The sequence below is a fragment of the Spodoptera frugiperda genome, chromosome 26, assembly GCF_023101765.2.
Source record: "Spodoptera frugiperda isolate SF20-4 chromosome 26, AGI-APGP_CSIRO_Sfru_2.0, whole genome shotgun sequence".
In the NCBI taxonomy this organism is placed as follows: Eukaryota; Metazoa; Arthropoda; class Insecta; order Lepidoptera; family Noctuidae; genus Spodoptera; species Spodoptera frugiperda.
The window spans coordinates 7954017-7974673 of NC_064237.1; the positions used below are offsets into that span (position 1 = coordinate 7954017).

At 34.8% G+C, this 20657-nt stretch overlaps 3 protein-coding genes across 6 annotated transcripts; 1 reads left to right on the plus strand and 2 right to left on the minus strand.

Moving 5' to 3' along the window:
* The first annotated feature begins 370 nt into the window (after positions 1 to 370).
* Positions 371 to 7262, plus strand: LOC118264096 (uncharacterized). Its single transcript, XM_035576487.2, has 9 exons — positions 371 to 627; positions 1069 to 1191; positions 1708 to 1815; positions 2305 to 2459; positions 3329 to 3490; positions 4422 to 4528; positions 4927 to 5038; positions 5404 to 5534; positions 5873 to 7262. The coding sequence occupies exons 1-9, from the start codon at positions 460 to 462 to the stop codon at positions 6055 to 6057; spliced, it is 1251 nt and encodes a 416-aa protein (XP_035432380.2). The 5' UTR covers positions 371 to 459; the 3' UTR covers positions 6058 to 7262.
* On the minus strand, positions 6755 to 17849 carry LOC118264095 (inositol polyphosphate 5-phosphatase E). 4 transcript variants are annotated; one of them, XM_050704983.1, is made up of 11 exons: positions 17487 to 17849; positions 17074 to 17297; positions 16875 to 16994; positions 16582 to 16710; positions 16333 to 16490; positions 14699 to 14971; positions 13490 to 13590; positions 12937 to 13062; positions 12470 to 12587; positions 11252 to 11399; positions 6755 to 10810 (listed from the first exon to the last, which is right to left on the minus strand). In XM_050704983.1, exons 1-11 carry the CDS (start codon positions 17724 to 17726, stop codon positions 10696 to 10698), a joined length of 1752 nt encoding a protein of 583 aa, XP_050560940.1. In that variant the 5' UTR covers positions 17727 to 17849; the 3' UTR covers positions 6755 to 10695. The 4 variants fall into 4 exon arrangements, with proteins under 4 accessions (XP_050560940.1, XP_050560937.1, XP_050560938.1 ...); XM_050704980.1 differs by having other exon boundaries at positions 17074 to 17849; XM_050704981.1 differs by having other exon boundaries at positions 11252 to 11390; positions 17074 to 17848.
* A 422-nt stretch (positions 17850 to 18271) lies between these two features.
* On the minus strand, positions 18272 to 20518 carry LOC118264476 (uncharacterized). The gene is made up of 4 exons (XM_035576989.2): positions 20350 to 20518; positions 19319 to 19449; positions 18870 to 18999; positions 18272 to 18443 (listed from the first exon to the last, which is right to left on the minus strand). Exons 1-4 carry the CDS (start codon positions 20402 to 20404, stop codon positions 18289 to 18291), a joined length of 471 nt encoding a protein of 156 aa, XP_035432882.2. The 5' UTR covers positions 20405 to 20518; the 3' UTR covers positions 18272 to 18288.
* Positions 20519 to 20657: the final 139 nt, after the last annotated feature.

Genomic DNA, 20657 nt, shown 5'->3' on the forward strand with positions numbered 1-20657 from the left:
TATTATCAACTTGAAGGTCATACTCAGTAAGACTGGTTTTTATATCAAAAGTGCTCATTAATGCAGTTGGTGATTTTGTTTTAAAGTTTAACAATTGATTATTTGTTAGAACATTTCTAAGCATTTGTACAAGACGTTTATCCGCCAGCCAAAACGTTATGTTGCAGAAATGGCACGCAGTCGTACTTTATCCGTTGTCGACCACCTTTATAAAGAGTGAATGTCTAATCTCATAGATTCAATTTAATCTTTATTTCTAGAAAGATGTGTGTGTTCCAAATGTGTTAGGTTTATTAAAATCCTATATTTAGTGGCTGACTCGTATAATTATCGCCAAGCTGATAAGATAGGCAAGCAGACAGGTTTTGATTAAATAAAATTAATCATTTATACTGTAATAGTAATCAAGAACGGTTTAGCATTAATTAATTAATTAAAAGTTTAATATTAACCGTCAAAATGTTTTGGGATCTGATCTTACCTTTATTTATTCCTGCGGGGCTAGTGTTATTTTTTAGGATATTGAACAAACCATACAAGCCTGCGATATTTGGTGTTTACCAGCAAAGGAACAAGTTCTTTTGGATAAAATATATTTTTATGTACTTAATTTTATCCTTTAGACAGGTATGTATTGGTTATTAAATATTTTATTACTGTATTATGTAGTATACCATTTATTGTAGAGGATTATAGTCTAATTTGTCTAATCATTGATTTATTGATCTAAGGATTTATCAGACTGATATCTGTTAGAGTGCTGCAATATTGTAGATAAAGCTGTTAAGTATAAATAAAGCAAAGGTCAATGTCTTCTGTGGAAACTACTATACAGTAAATAGCAGATATCGTTGATCATATTTCAACCTTAACTCTTACTCCATAGGGTTGAATGTTTAACCATGTTTTATATGATTAAATTATTTTCTTGTAGCGACTGAATCGTCTGCTACTATACTGTAAATAGCAGATATCGTTGATCATATTTCGAACCTTAACTCTTACTCCATAAAGTTGAATGTTTGACCATGTTTTTTAATAAAAATAATTATACTTTTTTTCTTGTAGCTAATAAACCATTTAAGACGTATATTAGCCGTGGAAACAGGTAAAAGTAGCGATGGTGTTCAACACATACACAAGCAAGATGAAATGTTGGAAAATAAATATTATCTAAACGACCATGCACAGGTAATCTAATAACTATACCTACTCATGTACTTTTTAATCTATGTATGTTAACATTGCACAATTACCGTACTCGTATGAACAAGTTCACAATATTTTTTTAATGTAGCTGTTGAGTATACGCAGGTAGATATTATTTTTTAGGCTTTTGATTGCCTTATCCGTTGTTAGGTCACTAATGCCGGCCGGAAATAAATTTTCGGGTTCGATTCCTGGATCAGACAAATCATTGTTCCTAGGTATGTGCTATAACAACGTTACACCATAGGGGCTCCGGAATATGTCTATTAGAGGACCCAGTGCCCCTTACAGGTGCTGAAGGTGGCCACCGGTGGTTTTAGAAAGGTAAAAATCCCACAGTCTATAGTCCTTCTCCCAAAAAAACTAGGCGCCATTTAAAGAATTCCCCCGTCATAAAAAAAAGAGAAATCATGATTGTGATTTTGTTAATGGTCAGTCTAGAAATGTGACCGAAGTTCTTGTCGTTGCTAACTAAGGTACCTAATGATGGGTTTCTAGGCCATCGACGCGGTGTATCTGAATGGCTGCAACAAGGAGGGTGATGCTGTTATTTGTGGAATCGCGAGGAGACCGAAGCATGTTGTTGATGCTTTCTTGTTTTTAAAGGTAAATAATATGACCCTTATTAGTAGGATAGTAGGTACCTACAGTGGCCAATCTTTTTATATTTTACATTGTATTCAAACAATAACATTAAAAATACGGAATATGTACAGCTATTCTATTGTATTGTGTACATTAAAGATAAAATAAATAATTAATGCCTATGACCTGATTGGCATAGCGTAGTAGGGGTTTCGAAGCTGGTTTATTTAGTCTCTCCTTACAATGGCCAACGTAAAAGCAAATGGCGACCACCAGAATAATTTTAGTGAGGTAAGAATTGCTCACACCCAAGTGTTTCTCTCCAAAAGCCCATAGTTCAACAGTGGGCTCTCACTGGTTGTAAAAGATGTTGTTTATCCTTATTATTTATAAATAGTTACAATAATCAAGATAAGTATCTACGTACATACATACATAACTTCACGCCTGTCTCCCATGGGGGTAGGCAGAGTCAAAGTTCTTACGTATAATATATTATTTTCTTTTTAGGTCAAAGGAGAAGACCTTCTCCTATCTCCTGAGTTGCCAGACACTTATCAAGAACAGGTGACCATTGAAGAGGGTTACTATAGGATCAAAGGATTAGAAATTGCCAATTTTATTCCTATGCGCACATGGAAACTGACTTACAACGGCGATATGAAGTGAGTACGATATCTACTTGGCTATCTTAATCTTAGGATTAAGCTATAATACTACCTTTACGTTGCGTGCTACACGACGCGACAGGCATCTATTTACAAAAAAAGTGACACAGGTGTTAGAAAATAGAGTGTTTAGACACAATTATTGACCCTTGTTTATCACGATCGATCGATCGAATACGGTGACTTACCGCTAATGTCGGAAAAAATAGGATTGAATACAACAAAACAATAAACTCACATAGCTTTCGTATGATTGATTTATTTTGTTATGCGATAGTGCGTCCGCAATTTCTATAAGGTGTTGTGTGGTGCGATTTTTGCGTCAAAGTCGCAAAGTCCCAACGGAGTATTGTGGCTTCACCCTTAGCAAGGCTGAATGTATGACTCATTAATCCTGCATTAAGTACATTGATAATACACAGCTGTGACAGTTTACTCTTATCAAGATTTTGATTAGCGAAGATCCGTTATGACTGGCGTTAAGGAAAAATTCGAATGAGATTTATCTTTTTTTAATGTTATGTTCATTATTAATTATTATTTATCTATTGCTTAAGATTATTTTTGTTTATGAGTGGAAAAAAAATAATGACTTAAGATAGAAGGTCCCTTAAGTAGGGACTAAATAAAATAACCGACTTGGTATTACATGGATCTTACAACTTTTTATGGTAGAAATAACTGAGTTGCGAGACTTGGTCCTTTTTACAGGATGTTTTTGATGGTATTAATACCTATTTATCTATTGCCTAAGATTATTTTTGTTTGTGAGAAGATGTGATCGCGGGTCCGTTTACGTATATTTTTTACTATTTTAAAATTAACAGTTTTATCCCAGATTTAAAGGTATTTTTATTTTGTTACAGAGTTAGAAACGACACCGAGAAGACAGTAAAAGTAGAATTGTCATTGACATGGAGCGCAGTATTTTCTCATTTCAACTACGACACACAGATGTCGCCAAAATCTATGGCTCGAGACTTGGCCAAAGAGAGATGGTCAAGAGGCTACTTCAAGTTGCTTAAAAAGTAAGTATAATTACGACTGATTCTCTCTGATGCCGTAATGTGCACCTCTGCCTACTTCTTCGGGGATAAAAAGGCGTGACGTTACGTGACATTGATTCATAAGCCGGTAAACGAGGGTATCTCTGATACTAAGTTATGTAGCTGTGCGAGGACGATGCGCAGCTCGAGTATGCGATGTATCGATATTAGAGAAGCCATCCATAGCACACATTCATAAGACGTATCTTTCCATATAAAAACATAGCTTAGCTGAGTCCGTTTCAGCAACGTAGCATAGCACATCTCTGGTGGAAAAGCACTTCTTTTTTACCTTAAGGTGATGTAATGTGTTAAAAATATTAATCGAAAATAAATAACAATAATAAAGTTTATCTAGTGAACCTAGTTGGTTATCTATCTTGATGACTGTTCAAAAACTGTTATCAAATTTAATTAATTACTATTTACTTTTACCCAAACATTGTGATTGTTACCTACTGATTATGAAAAAACATTCTGAGTAAGTAATCGGAAATACCCGATTGAGGAAAAGAGATTTTAGCATAAAATACCTGCAATGTTGACTCATAATTACATTTATAATTACGATGATGGGTTTGTACTTTTTTTAAGGAGGAAAAGTTATTCATTGCCTTCTTCCGCTTTGGGCAAGGTGAAAGGGAGTGTCAGACTCTTACTGACTAAAATCAACCACGTTCCTACTCCTGCTTTTCGAGCCGGAGACCCGGTAAACCCGCTAGGCAGTGCACGATTTTTGTTTAAAGCAATGATATTTCAATACTTTTTCTAATCTGAGTTTTAATATGTATATATGAAAGGGCAGGAGTAGAAGATATATGTAGATAGTATTTAAATCTAGCCTATCTGGAAGTTTTATATCTAATTCTTTTATAAGACTTTATACTTAAATGTTCATATACATTTATTTCAGGTTCCATCAAACACATTATGAACAAATGGGAGCTCTAGAGGGGACCGTCACAATTGATGGGAAAGACCACGCTATCAACATACCTTGCGTGAGGGATCATAGTTTTGGTACGTATATCGTAAAATGTATCAAGTAATACAACTTTTATTATTTCACAAAGGTCAGAATAATTATTATGTTATCAGCTTACTCACGTAAGGGTTTAACGCGGAACTCAACTAATTTCCAGCCATGCTAAATGCTCACATTCATCAGCAGCATTCCACGACGTGTCGTTTGCCGCACTGCTCTAACATAATAATTAATTAAGTATGTCTCACTAAAGTTATAATAAAATTAAGGTTAGAATAGTAAGCATACCTATTTAATTCACTTTTGTAAAAGGTTTTCAAACAAACTTATAACTTAAGGGCTCCGGTCGACCTCGAAAATAGTCGGACATCCCCGTAAAACGTAAGCAAGCAGCATATTATACTTACTTAACTTTGCGATGGTTTAATTTCAGGGCCCTTCAGAGATTGGAAAACGTTCCACCGCTACGTATACCATTTCATCTTCCTGGAAAACGGGGACTGCATGGCGATTGGCTCAGTGTGTCAGCCTGCTGTTTTATCACAGTGAGTATCTTTTATGCATTACGGCGTAAATCTTTCGGCAGGTGTCTTAAACGTCTCGTACATAGTCAATAGAGGAAGCCAATTTATTGCCATATTATGTTCTTTCTCTTTACATTTTTTTAAAAACGAAACAGGAGAAAATACTTGTTTGGGGCAACCAGACTAGTATTCTCTCCTGTGTTGTGCGTGTGTTTACAAACATACAAGTTTACAATAGTTTACTTGCACATGACACCCAAGCCCGAAAAAGCAATTTGTGGATCAGTTGCTGAAGAGTTGCTCCGTGCGGGAATCGAACCCGCTACAAGTTGCACGGTACCCATGTTAAAATAATGTTACAGTACAGTCATTTCTATTTGTTCCAGTCTAACTATCGGCTACCTCTGCCGTCAGTCGGATCAGTCAGTTCTCCCAGTAGAGTTCTGTGACTTCCAGTTGTACCAACATGGGGAACATCAGATCTTGCCCAAAGACTATGGCTTCTGTTTCGAAGCTGGTAAGTTGTTTTACATTGCATTTAATCAAAAAGAATGTTATGATAGGATTTTACCCACTGGCTTGAAGAGGTATCATCAGGCCACTGATTAAATTATGAGACTCCTCCATGCAAGAGAGTTTGACACACACGATCTCCACGCTTGACATCCACTTAAACACAGTTTGAAATAACACAACTTAAAAAAAAAAGATATGCAGAGTAACTCAATTAATTTTGTATTCAGCTCCATACCAATCTCGGAACGAATAACTAGCTTTTTTCTTGACTTGTGATGAACAAAGAACTGACTCTGAAATTATTTATTTGAAACAACTCTTTTATTTTTATGTTTAAAGGTGGCAAAACATACGCGGTTCGAGTAGAAGTAGATGATGAAGAAACATTCTATATTGGCAAGTCGAGGGAAGCCAAATTTTACGAGAGATGGTGCAGCGTCGAAATAAACGGAGTCAAGGGATCTGCGTGTGTCGAGTGGCAGTATAACAACGTGCAGGCGACCAGTAAAAGGAAAAATGAATAAATAAGGACATAATACGAATAATAATAAGTACTTAATTTATAATTCTTGAAGGGTGCCACTTGAACTAAAATATTCTCTCTTTGGCAGTAAAGGTATGAGGCCCTAATACGATAAGCTTCCACTGATCCGCATCGTACGGACCGCTCGTCGGTAGTGCCTACATGCGATATGTACTGATGACGTCATACGGAATGCGTGCGATGCGTACGATGCGGGTCTATGGACACTATCTTGAAAGGGGGACTTTTATCCTACATGACTCTAATTTTCAAATAAAACATTTCGAAATTGAAACGATCAGCTATGTTGTGCTACTAGTGACAGCATTTATTTTCAGTTTTTTTTTAATCTGAGTGGACATTTCTTGATTTCGATTTTCAAATTAATAATTTCGAAATTGGAACCATCCAGCCATGTTGTGCCACTAGTGCCCGCATTTGTTTTTTTTTAATCTGTGGGTTGTTGTGGTACCCTGTGTTCGTTGTTTTTTAATTTATTTGAATCGAGTAGATATAGGTCTATTTTGCTTGTTGCTTTACTATGTGATGCATAGTGAGAAAAAACAAATATTGACTAGTCTAGAAGTAGTTTTAGGGAGTCAAATCGAATTAATTAATGACATTATTATCATAAAGTCGATTAGTTGATTGAGATTCAAATGTATTTGTTGTGATTGTTGGTATAAATGAAACAAAGATTAGCGAGGAAAGTTAACTATATTTAGCATAACATTTGTTTGTCTTAAGTAAGTTATAACTTAAGTATATCTATAAAATATGGACTAGCAATATATTTCACATAATGACAATACGATTATTTCATTGAATGAAAATCATAATTAATGCATTTAATACTAAAGACTAGATAACTGCGACAAAAATCTACAATTGCTTTAGCGAATAGGCACATACTGTACTTAACTTTGTTAAACCATCCAGCAATCATAAGCGAGACTTTATGGAAATAAAAAAATATATTTGTTATCTGTATAAATGGCGTAAACTGCCAATCTGTTCACCTTATATTTAAGATGTTGCATATAACAGTATTTTTGAGAATTCTTTCTTGTAAATATTCTGTCGCAGTCACCTCCCCTCTCAGGACCTATCCAAAGTAAAAACCAACATTATAACTATATTGTTCAGCTACAGTATGTACTATTACAGAAAAAAGTCCTTGTACAAAATAAAATTGTTAGCAATATACCATCTCTGTGTTATTTCCCATACACCCTTGATATACGGAGTAATTTAGTAGGCACGCTCGTATACAAACTCCTTTAACGATATGAGATTTTTACCACAGTATCGCGCACCCACACACTGATATAAGTAGACCAAAAGTGTACGAAAAACATTCATTTGTATGTAGATATAAAATCCTTATAAAACATTGTACTTTAATTATCGAACATCAAGTTTTAACCAGCCTCGTACTATAAACTACATTTGTGTTATAATCATTAAATGAAACAGTGAAGGAACAGAAGTAAAATATGAATTAGGATCGTTTGTGCGATTTTAAATTTTATTAACTACAGCATATAAGCTAAAATAAGTGTTATATAATGCAAAAGCAGGTTCTAATTTTAAATAAATATTTGTTTAATAATGATGCGATTAAAAAAAAGGTTACATTCTGAATGATAAGTACATAGGTAATATACGAAGTGTACAGTCATAAACAGAATACTAATAGTTACATTGCGGGTTGTAATCCTTCATAGAAGTTAATTAAAATATTTCACACAATGTTGAGTCTTGTGTTTGTGACTGTACAAAAAGGAGTTACAATTTCCTACATTGTAAAGTATATTGACGATTAGGTTTCAGGTAATTGTTCCTGAATAAAATTATCAATACTTTACGTACAAGTTATGGAAGACAGACTGATTTACTTAGAATGAATTTATGGATATCTGGTCTAATAATGAATCTCATTAAATCCCACTGTGGGGTATGTCAGTAAATAGTTAAAAATGGACTTTGAGTGCTGTTAATAGAGTCGGTTTTTGACGAATATCGAAGTGCCAAGTAAAGTTTGGCGCCTTATCATAATTTAGATGTCAATTTACCAAGACATTCAGACAATTGACATTACAAACTCTACGTCTAGGCCTACTACAGTCATCAATCTATCAGACTAACCCCCGTACTCAGAGTTATCTAATGGTTACTTAACCCAGTCCTTAGCAATTGTTTTCAATACAAAATCGTTACTAAGGAATAGTTTAAGTAATCAATAAATGTCTCTGAGTGCTGTCGAAAAGTTATGAAAAAATATCTTTTAAAACACCCAACTTTGTCTTTTAATTTATTATTAAAATCCCACATTAATAACGTCAAATCAGCTACAACGTACTAAGTATTTTTTTTGTTCGTCACACCGATCTAAGACCGGGACATTTTATGTTAATTTTCATTAAAAACACGAATATTATTGGTCGGTAAGATTTTTGTAATAATACGAAATATCCCACACTAGGTTTGGCAGTATCTTAGACTGGCACCCAAAGAGACTATGACTCGAGTAGTCCTAATTACAACAACGAACCTTATGTATATAATCACAAGACATAATTTTAAATCAAAACTTTCAATCGAATATCATTATATCAAACTTTTGAAATAATTCGAAATACGTACGTAATACATTTTTTCATAAAACCAATCCAAGTTTCAAGTATTTTACAAAAAATAAGGACGAAAATGTTGGACGTTACATAGCGCCTCATGTGCGAAAACTCTTTTAAGTAATTTTTTTAACATATCATTAGAACGTAAGACTATTCATTCATGACTTACACTGACTGTTCATCCTTGACCATGGCGCTTGCAACAGTGCCGAAATATCGTCAACTCATAGACATAAATAATCATGGTAAATATCCCGTCTTACGTTCTAATTATAGTGTTAGTGACACGTCAGTTTAAAAACTGATTATCAACCTTCACGTAAGTACCGAGAATTGAGATCTGCAATCACTGCATATGAATAAACTACATAATATAGATAAACGAATGTTCTATACTTAGGCAGAGACCGGAGTGCAGCCGATAGAAACGATTAAGGGTAAATACCTCACTAACGTGGTTATAGTTTTTCTCCATAGCGTTTAACGGGTTTACCAAACCTATGCTCTAGTGACAGTTATGAGTCACAGCAAATGGGTAGAAGTGCAAAAAATTGTACCCTTAGTACGAATGATGAGTTTATTCGAGCCGGCCAATCAGTAGGTACCCTTAGTATGAGTTTGTTTTACGTTGAACGAAAACGAAAGGAGAGCACGTTCAGCGCTCTGATTGGGTGGTTCCTTTAAGCCGGCCAATCAGAGCGCCAAACGCGCTTTCGTTTCGATTACTTTAAACATAAAGAAAACTCATACTAAGCGTGCTATTATTCGGTAACGCCAGATGTAGTTGCACCTCTTTGTTCTAACATCTCATATCGATCTTAGCTTAAGTATAGAATCGTAGTTCGTCGAGACTACAACGGTAACTGGAATGGACATCAGACTAGACGATTAGTAATCACAGCACCTAATTAACATAGTTTTATCAACACAGAAATGTTCTTAACATTCCCTCCGACGGTATAACACAGTGACATAAGGCAGGAAATATTTTAATTAAGTACTGTTTTAGAAACTCCACGATACATACCTACGTTTACGATAATCATAAAAGCTCATTTTTCTAAACAGGATTTTTGAAATATACCCCCTACTACATCGAAATAAGGTTACTTTTTAATTTATTGCTAAGCTACTAGCCCAAAAGTATATTAATTTGTATAAAGCACAATAATAATTATACGAAGAATTATTAGAATATAATACGCTAAACAATTTTAATACTACGTGGAAATATTAATACAGTTTAAAATTAAATTATATAACTTTGTTGTCTTTCACATAACACATTATTGTATGGAATACTGCTGAAGTTCATTATACTGACTAGATTTGTCTTTAAAGTTTTCAAAAATGAGCACATCACAAAAAAATAAACTAAATTAATAATAATTTAAAATCTAACAATTATAATGTAAATCGTCTTTTGTAACATTGCACTCCTGTCCACTTAATCTAACTTAGGACGTAATAAATAATAATAAAACAATAATAAAAATTAAACATTTTGAAAATTGTAAAAGAATAAAATATAACAACAACAAAATATAAACCTCTTTGGTTACTAATACATTTGTTTACTGCGATGTCTTTATAAAAAAGCGATCGAAAAGGAACTGGCTGATTTTAAGTGTTTCATATTTAGAATGGATATAAAACAATAGGCTAGTTTCCTACTAGTCAAATTCAATACTTTTTTCGAAACGTCAAAAACGATATTTTCTATGAACTTTGTATGAAATAGTGCGTTATGACGTCATAAGTTTTTGACGTCAAATAGCAGACTTATTTATACTTATATTTTTTCTAGCTAAATTTCTAGAAAATTTAGCTAGAAAAAATCGAAAATTAAATAGTTCATCAAATTTATGAATGAGAGTGATTATTTTTTAATATTTTATTGTATTGAAAAGTTGTAATAATTTATTTTTGACCGAGGATACTACCCAATTGGATGGGTTGTTTTAGTGGTGAACGTTGTGATGGCTGGGGAGGTTGTCTCAATGTTATTGAACGTTACATACCGCGGACGTGCCGGGCGCGTGGTCGAGGAGGGCTCTTCTACGCTTGATACCTTCGAGATAAACTTCGCGGTTGAATAAACCGGCTGCTAAGGGTACTCTGTAACAATAAGACGTGAAAGTTTGTGAAAAATATAATATAAAAGAAAATCAATCGTTCACTATAAATAATTCCATTAAAATTGGAAAACAATGTCGTTAATTAGAAATGTGAATGATGTCTTCTTGTTTTTTCATGATTTACGCAAAAAAAAAACTACTACATAGTGCTTTTACTCATAGAGAGTGACTTATGAATGTCGAAATATTCAAGCGCTACTCAATTTTAAGATGCTCTCAAAAATATATCTGTCTCACCACAAATACTTTACAAAATGACAAAGATGGCAGGATATTTAAGTACAAATTAAAATTGAGTAGCATTTCAGTATTAGAGCGTAATCCATTGGTACAAAAGTCCTACAACCTCTGTAAATATCCCAATTTTCTTTACATTTACAAGCGTGCTTTATTGAAGTATAGAATATTCCAGTAAACTCACACATCAGTCCCCGGCCGCAGCATAGTGGAGAACAGTCCCCACACCGGCTTATGGTCGCTAGTGCACACAGACTGCACGCTGTTGTACGCCAGGCACTTGACGCCCGACGTCACCGGCACCGAGCTGATGCGACGCAGCCCTGCAACCACTTCCGTGTCAATATCAGAGAGACATGTTTTTATATTGCTGTTGCTTCGAGTACAATAAGAAGATAGAAGTAGAAGGAGAATAGTGTTAGTATAAAAGTGTTTGGAAATTACAAAGAAGTTATTTTTGTCTGTAGGATTGTGTATAAGCATTTTTTAGGTATACTGCACATTGGTGATATAAAAAACGGTACAGGTTGCAATAATAGAAGAATTGTTTTTACATTTTGAAAATAAGGAAGAGACAAGGAAAGAAGAAAGAGACAGAGTGAGAGAGAGAGGAGCGAGGGAGAGAGCAGTAGATTAGTAATTGACGGAAAACAGAGGGTGGCACATTTAAAGTATACCTATCATTTCATCCGATGGCATGGTGCATTCCTGGAAGTCTACATTCACGACATTAAGTTAAATACACAATTCATTTTGGGATTGAAACACAACGAAAAATGATAAAATTTATTTCTATACACTATTTAGTTAACAAACGCAATTAGTTTCATTACAAAACGTTTTAAGTATATGTTTATAATAACTATCGTGAGACATACTAAATTAACTAAAAATCACGGTTTATCCACGTAAATTACTACTACAAAATGCTCTACTGGTTTCAGCAGTGTGCTACGCGAGTCCCTCTGATTAAGAGTCCTTTTGTAACTCGAAACTAATAGAGCTTTTCTCCATTAATTTGCGTAGGTAAACCGTGATTTTCAGTTAACGTTTTATATGGTTGCGCAGTTATTATTTTTGATATAATTACTATGCGCAAGTTCGTAACAGTTGCGCAAAAAAGCGCACGTTCAACGAAATATATTATTTGATATTTCAAACATAAAAATAAACATCATGAGACATACTAAATTAACTAAAAATCATCGGTTTATTCACGTACATTAATGGAGAAATGCTCTACTACTAGACGTCGCCGCGTTTGCGCACTCTCCCTCCCTCCGTGACTCGAAACTAGTAGATCCTTTCTCCATTAATATACGTGAATAAACCGTGATTTTTAGTTAATAAAAATAAACATTTAAAATTAGTGACGATTATAATATATTAGATAAAAGCTTACCAGAAAACGCAGATGATGAATTAGTGGTCATTGATCTCGCTTTGTATAGTATCCTGTCTGTGTAAGCCGGTGCCCTTTGCTTGCTCGACGTGTCGAACTGTTGACTGCCGGGATCGTACTGCAATATCCATACAAAATATATTATTTTAAACTCAAATCAAATAAAATCTAGGTATTTCATATCGTGTGTTGAAAATTGTAATAAATCATCAGTATCAACAGCCCGTCACGTGAACAAAAAGTGACATTTACTACTGGATTTTGGGATTCCTTATCATAGGAGGGTTTAGTCATAACCTCCCCGTCTGCTAGTAGATATATCATAGTTTCAAAGGTTCAGTTTTATTAAAGAGCTCTGCTGTCCAGACTCTATTAAATGTGAAGTTGTTTAATCGGTTCTTATGACACCCGTGTGAAAAATAAACCAATGTTAATAAATAAGTAAGTTAGTAAGTAAACAATATTACCTTGTAAGTAGGGGGAAATGTGATGGGTGCCTCCCTAAAGTCTCGGAAGGCCGCTCCATCTTCCAGGACCGCAGTCAACTGATCCGCATGCAGTAAACCATGCGGCAGGTGATGTGGTAACGGGAACTGTGGAATATTTAACTTGGTGATTACAAAGTAAGAGTAATAAATTCTCATTACATTAATTCTACTGAAAGTTAAAATGTAGACCATTCCAGACATTTTGGATTGTGATCAGAGGCCTTAGTTCGAGTTTGTTTTACATTTAACGAGACCAAAACGAGAGCGCGTTCCGCACACTGATTGGTTGGTTCATTCACGCGACAATCACGGCGCCGAACGCACTCTCGCTTCGTTTTTGTTCAACGTAAAGTAAACTGGTACTAAGGGTACTGGATTATTTTTAACATGTTGAGAGTCTGTCAGTTACGGTTGTGTCATATTGTACCTATATGTGATAAGAGTACTCATATGAAAATGGGCTTATCATTGTCAACTTTACATTGACATGTTCAACAATATAAAATGTAATGTAGGATTATCGATAACGTACTTCTGTTTGTTCGATCCATCGCAGCAGTGCAGCTCTAGGCTCCCCCAATCGGAAGTTTAGGTCTCCACACCAAAACACATAGTCGAAATTATTTGTGACATCTGGAAAAACATATTTGAATAATGTATTTGGATCCTGAAGGCAGCTTATTAAGTACATATACTAGTGTGACACTGGCAGTAAAGTCGACAACACTGTATTGGAGACTCGGTTGCCATTTAAGAAAAAAAAAGTATACCAGTGCAAGTTTAAATACTGACTTTTGCGAATTGAAATAAGAAGTCCCATGGAATAGAAACAGCAGCAGGCATAATTTATAGACTGTGCACCGGCTAGGCCAGGGATTCCTAACCTTTATTTGGTCAAGGACCACATTTATAATTATTGTTAAGTTAGGAACCACTATTACTTTTTTCGTAGTTTGGGACTACTCCCATTACTCTGATTTTCTCTTTCTTTCTGACTTTTGGGTTATTGAAGTCAGTTGATATAAAGTTGAGCTTTAATATATGTATTCATTGGACAGATAACAGAGGTGTCGTCTTATAGTTATATCATTTTGCGGACCATTATTTGTCCTCTGGGAAGCACTAGTGGTCCACGGACCACCGGTTCGGACCCATTAGTCTAGACACTGGTGCATAGATAACAATTTAAATAATTGAAAGACCCAGTATTTTAAACATCTTTACCCTACTTAAGTCTCATCAAACTTAAGTTCCAATTCACAGCAGTTGTTTTACTCAGCACTCATATCAGAAGTATGCAGGTATATTTAAACAAAGATATAATATAAGGAAATTGATAGCTTATCAGTGTAAATAACATTTACCTACTTTTCTATATATTTACATTCCTTTATACAAATGAAATATCTTTGAGTGTATTATATTTCTTTAAAATGTAGTGTAGTCTGTGTAAAATGTTTTAAGAATTAAAACTGTCATATTCTGAGGATTAAAATAATTAAATTATCATTGTGGAATTTAACAATTAAAATAATAACTGAGCGTAATAAAACTGCACCAAGTGAAATTGCTTCAAAGCAATTTATATTAAAATTTACATACAAATAGTAGTTCATATCATCGTTAACTGAGTGAATCTTGGATCTGGCATACTCTCGAATACCAATCTTTTATCCCCAATTCAAAAACATAAAAACTTTATATGAATACAAATCCATTTAAATGAATGCAACAAACTCACCTTTACTTTTATGCCGACAAGGCAAATTCTTTGGCAAATCAATTGACCTAATTATCCTTTTGATATCCGACACTCGTTCTTTGACCTTCTCTTGATGTGCTGTCAAATGGGCCGTTACAAAGAGGAATGTGGAACCAAATAGTGCGAAGGATATAGCTACGGCTCCCTTTGTTCGAAAGGCGGTACCAGGTCTCACTGACAAACTGGCGTCTTCAGGTAGAGAACAAAACCAAATTAGGTCTCTTCTTATAAATATCATTAAGTGAATTGTGCCTGTAATAGAAGGAAATAATTAAGTTAATAAATATTCATATGTATTAGTTTTATCAGTATTCTCTGTGAAGATTATAACTATACTAAAATTAAATATGTCTTTGTGTATTACATGTTTATGATTTAACTTATTTATTTTGTTTATAGCAAACAGACAGACGGTTTACCCGTACCCCTAGTACGAGTTTGCTTTACGTTTACCGAATCAAAACCAGAAGGCGTTCAGCGCTCTGATTGGACGGCTCGAATCAACCAACCAATCAGAGTGCTGAACACGATTCCGTTCAACGTAAAACAAATTTGTATTAAGCCCTCTCATTGTAAGCAATCAGTACCACCCATAAACACTTGCAACATTAGAGAAGTTACAAGTGCATTGCTTACTTTTAGGGACTTGAAAACAGCAAAGAAAAAAATTCGATACAATGTTTTTGTTACTAAAATAAAATTTAAAAGGACAGGGCTAGAGAATGATATGATTTATAGTGTTTGCATATTGATAGACAGATAGATAACAATAAAACCAAGGCTGAGAGCGAGTTGCGTCACAAAAGAGCCATCCGACTGTGAATTTGATTATTATTACACTCCTTTAGTAGTTTTAACTGTCTGGTTTTAAACACCAGGATAATCTATGTACAGGATAAACTTTATGATTAATATATTTTGTTTGGTTGGAGCGTGGAACAAGCTCCCGGAAAATGTGATTTCATTCCAAAAATCGATTAGATAAATATTTAGTCAAGAGTTACTAGTGCAAATTAACAGGATAGGATGTTAAACGTAATGTTTTGACGAGGAACTCGACTAGTTTCAACATGCTAGAGGCTCATATTCATGAACAGCATTCCGCGACACACGACGCGGCGATTGTCGCGGAATAGTCGAGTTCCTCGTCAAAACATTACAGTCGATAACATAATAATTAATTTAGTATGTCTCACGAAAGTTATAATAAGATGCGGGCATTATTAGTTGTTTCAACTGCCTGCCTGTCTATAAATAAATAAATATATAAAGGGCTCGGAACTTACTAGAACTGGCTGATAAAATAAATATAAGATAGTAAATATTTGTTACTAAAATAACACAACATTTCCACTGATTACAGTAAAAACTTTCCTCGTCTTATTGTATCAATAAATTAACATTGCTATGGTTACTTTATCATTAGCTACACATAGTGTTTACAATGTCAAGTGTATTTACTCACAAGCCTCAACTTATAGTCATAATAAACAACAAAATACAAGTAAAATGACGAACTCATTTCCACTCTTTACAAGCCATACCTAATTGAGTGTACACGGAAAAGATGCTCATTACCATTTATGCTAATGAGTTCACGTATTGTTACTAACCTAAATAATAAGAATGCAGCAACAGATGTGATGGTCCCAACACTTCCTGAATTGTTATCTCCCATTCTGTGCGCTCGGAAAAAGACTCTTGTGTTCCAATCGCAAATATATCTGGCACATGCGTCACTTGATTTGGGAAGATAAAATCTGCTAATTCCCTGTGTAAAAAAATTTACAAACACTTAATAATAACAACAAATGAGTGAGTGAGAGAACGAGTCATATTCCTATTGGAAAAAGGTAAATTACTTGGGTGGCGGCTGTCCATTCATGTTCCATGTTCCTACAAATATTTTAACTTCTCTATCTGGGAAGACATGCTCTAGTTCTGCAGCTCCAAGAAGAGAATGAGATGCAAGACGCCCATATAGGTAATTTCTGGAATGAGAGAAATTAATATATGTAGATTACAATATTTACATAGCTGAGGACATTACAAGAAGCGACATAAATTTAAGCATGTAATTTATAAAGAACTATTTAATTCTACACTACACTGTAAATGCACTCATGTTAAAAATACTACATAATCAACATTTAACCTTTCTCGTGCCTCCTGCGTGGGAATGAGACGCAGCACCTGTGCAGCAAGCAGCGAGTTACGTGCTAAACTGTCAGTGCTCCCAGCGCGCGAGGATGACCGTGCTATAGTCGACTTGGTCCTAATGCAGACAATTACAACAATACAATGAAAAACTTCCATCACCAGTACCAAAGTACTATAAACAAGGATTACTATACCTTCTTTTCCTGTCTAAAGAGCTACTCCGGTCACTTTCAGGCGAGGAGGCGCGGTACAACGGCTTTGACTCATTAGATATCAAATGATCAGCTGATAATCTCTTAACAAATAATTTACTCTTTGGTTTGATTCCTTCAAATGATCCTGAATGTTCAAAGCATTTCTTAGCATCGTCACTTTTAGGGAACTTCACTGTAGCTTTAGGTATTTCCTCCGATTTAGTCTGTGAGCAGATAGTTTGATCACTTATACTGTTAGAATTATTCTCTGGACTACCTGTTACTGATCGAGCCTCGTCTTTGATAAGCTGGTTATCGACGAGGCTTTTAGGACGCGACCGTCTGAAGAATGTTCGACAGCACTTCGGATTAGTGTCGTCTTCGTGATGGTAGTTAGGTGCAGAGTGACTTACATTGTTATACAGCGGTTCTGCAGAAGAGTTTGGATGGTGTGACGCTTCTATACTGTGGTCGGCACTGTGAGCACTTTGAGCTAAGAAGGGATCCGCAGGAGAGATAGGTCGAGACGAAGTCTGCGCGAATTCATCATTGGAATCTGTATCGACGAAGCACCCAACTTTCGGCGATTTTTTTACAAATAGACGTTTTCGCAGTGACAATTTTTGTTTCGTTTTAGTAGGTGAAGTTGTCATGTTTGGTTTTCAACCAACAGAACTATTAATTTATGTTACTAATTACATTTTTACTAAATATAGACAACATAACCTACTACTTTTCTAGACTGACATTTTGCGTTAAGGAAACTGTCAAAATTTTATTGATACGTTCAAAACACCTCGAATAATGTAACCAGAACAAAACATTTTAATAAAAACCTATAAGATTTTCAATAATCTACCACATATTCACAATGATAATAACAACTACAAAATAATGTTAATATTATATTTACATTATTGTAGCCATAGCAACGGGTACCTTTTACCGTTTACTACTTTACTACAGTGTATGAAGTTCGTTTTGTGAATAAATTAACATTATATTAATTCACATGAATGAATGAATTACATACATTAGGTACGTAATCGTAATATCGATATAATAGGAATGCACTTCTGGTATTTTACAGTGGGTGCTGACTTGCTGACGCTATGCTATAAATGAACAAGTAGAATAGGAAAGCAAGTAGGTAAATTAGGTAAATGTAGGCAACGTAATAAAATACAATTTATTGTAAAAAAAAAGATTAAAAAATTATATTATTGTTCCAACAAAAATGCTTACAAGTAATAATAGAACACTCATTTTTATAGCTGCGCTGCTGCCTGTACCGGGAACAAGCAGATTCTTTCCGTTATACTCTGGTGTTGGAGATAAATTGCCACCGACTACCGACTGTATACCATCACCTGTAAAACAAATGTTAATAAGAAGTTGAGCCTGTTTCATAATGTCTGTTAAATCGAGGGATACTATGATTTATCTGTCAGCCACAGCCGCACTATGAGTGCATAGTAGGGTAGGCAGGTAGGTATTATCTTAAGAATAAAAAGTCTCTGCTGTCAATACAGCCAGTGGTTACCTATATATCCACTGCTTTATGAACGGACTCTATCTGTACCCTTACTATGAGTTTGCTTTACAAGATCGAAATAAGAGTGCGTTCGGCGCTCGGATTGGTTACTTTATTTGAGCCGGCCAATCAGAGCGCCGAACGCGCTCTCATTTCGATTAGGATTACTTTAAACGTAGGTAAAACGAAACTCGTAGGTTTGACTACGGTACTCTATTTTTAAATTAAAAATGTGAACAAGTTACTAGGTTTAGGTACATACCAATATTACAACGGTCAGTAGTACAAGCTCTGTAAAAGGTCCTGAACGTATTATCCGATATATCATGATTCAGGAAATCAGGCTGCGACTCACAACTTCGAGAAAAACTTGCAACTTGACCAATAGGATCCTGAAAAAAATATTTTATATTATTTTAAATTAATTTTGATATACTAAAACCTTTGGACGATTTTTTTCTGGATTTAGCGTAGTACCTACCGGTAATACTATGCATATAAGGATATGAAGGACTTGGTCGAGATTTTATTCAGTTTAGTTTGAATGGATCACAACTTATTTCTTTTGTTTTTGGTACTCCTATTCTCCCAGAGAATAGATTTTTTCAATTACTATTAAGTAAGTTTGCTTTGTTCTTGCTACAAAACAGAGATGTCTCTTTTCTGTGGTTCTTGCGACGACTAAAATAAATTGTAGGTATATGTACTTACCACAAATTCTTGCCTCAGAATGGTACAATACGTGTGTGGACAGTCAACAGTAGGTGTGTCATCGGTTATCGTAAGACAATCCTGGTTTGAGTCTACTGATGAAAAACTGCAGGCGTAGCATCGTAGTTGGCCTGGAAAACATTGGGTAATTTGTTATTTATGGTTAAAACTATGTGTTACTCCTGATCCTGGAAGTCCCATCATTTTTGTCCCTATATAACAGGTGATTATCTCTTTTATTCCTTGAAGGTGCCAAGTGTTAAGCGTTAAGTGTTAACAACTCTATATAACACCACATCCACACATCTCTGCTACTTCTTGTATTAGGTTGTCTTGATATTATGCAAGCCCTTGACATATTTACCTAGTATATATTAACCTTTCACTACGTAGGTATAATTAGGTATTGATAGACTTTACGACCTTGAATAGAATAAGGTGTTACTTTGCGGAAATCCAAGCCATCACTACACAATACATTACATTTTTAGTTTTAATACCGCTTATAGATGTATGCGGTGTGCATCGCAATTAAAGCTCATGCAGCAGAGGTGCATAAAAAGGTTTACTAGTTTTTTACCCTTACCTAAATTGCTATCTACATAAAAGCCTACCTAAAATATAACCATCAAAAAAATCTCTGCGGGAGGTAAATCATCTAATGACTCGCGCCTTAGTGTCAGACTATTACTGATTAAAAACACGTTCCTACTCTTGCACTTAAAATCGGAGCTCCGGTAATCCGCTAGGTAGTCCACAGCTCCGGACAAGGCATCAGCCCTATTGGAAAGCTTGTAGATGATTTGACTAATGACACTTTGGATATGGTATCTAATATCGTGGTCAAAATACGCAGTTTTACTTGGCAGTGACGTAGAAACTTATATTGTTTACGCACGCACACACCTAGGTATGTATACCTACATACTTATACATTGTATATCTATTACCTAGATCCTAAGACTTACCTAGGTTTCATGTGTACCCTTCCTAATTGTTAACTAGGTACTTAAGTCCCAAAGGATACTCACCAACAGTTTTCCCAATAACACAAGCGAGCACAAACAACACTATTTTCATATCCATTTTGCGCAAATAAACATTCCTTTGTCACAAAAACGAGTGCACTTCAAGTAATTTTTGATATCACTCATTATCGATATCGAATAACAATGTGGTTCCTTCAATCACTATCTAATCAAATTCCATTTATCTTTAACTCCTTTTAATTGTAATGAAATCACAGATCAACGATATTTTTTGTTTGATGTACCTAAATTGATAGATAATCGATCTTTCTGCAGAAAATCGATTAACATAAAACTTCACAATGGTATTT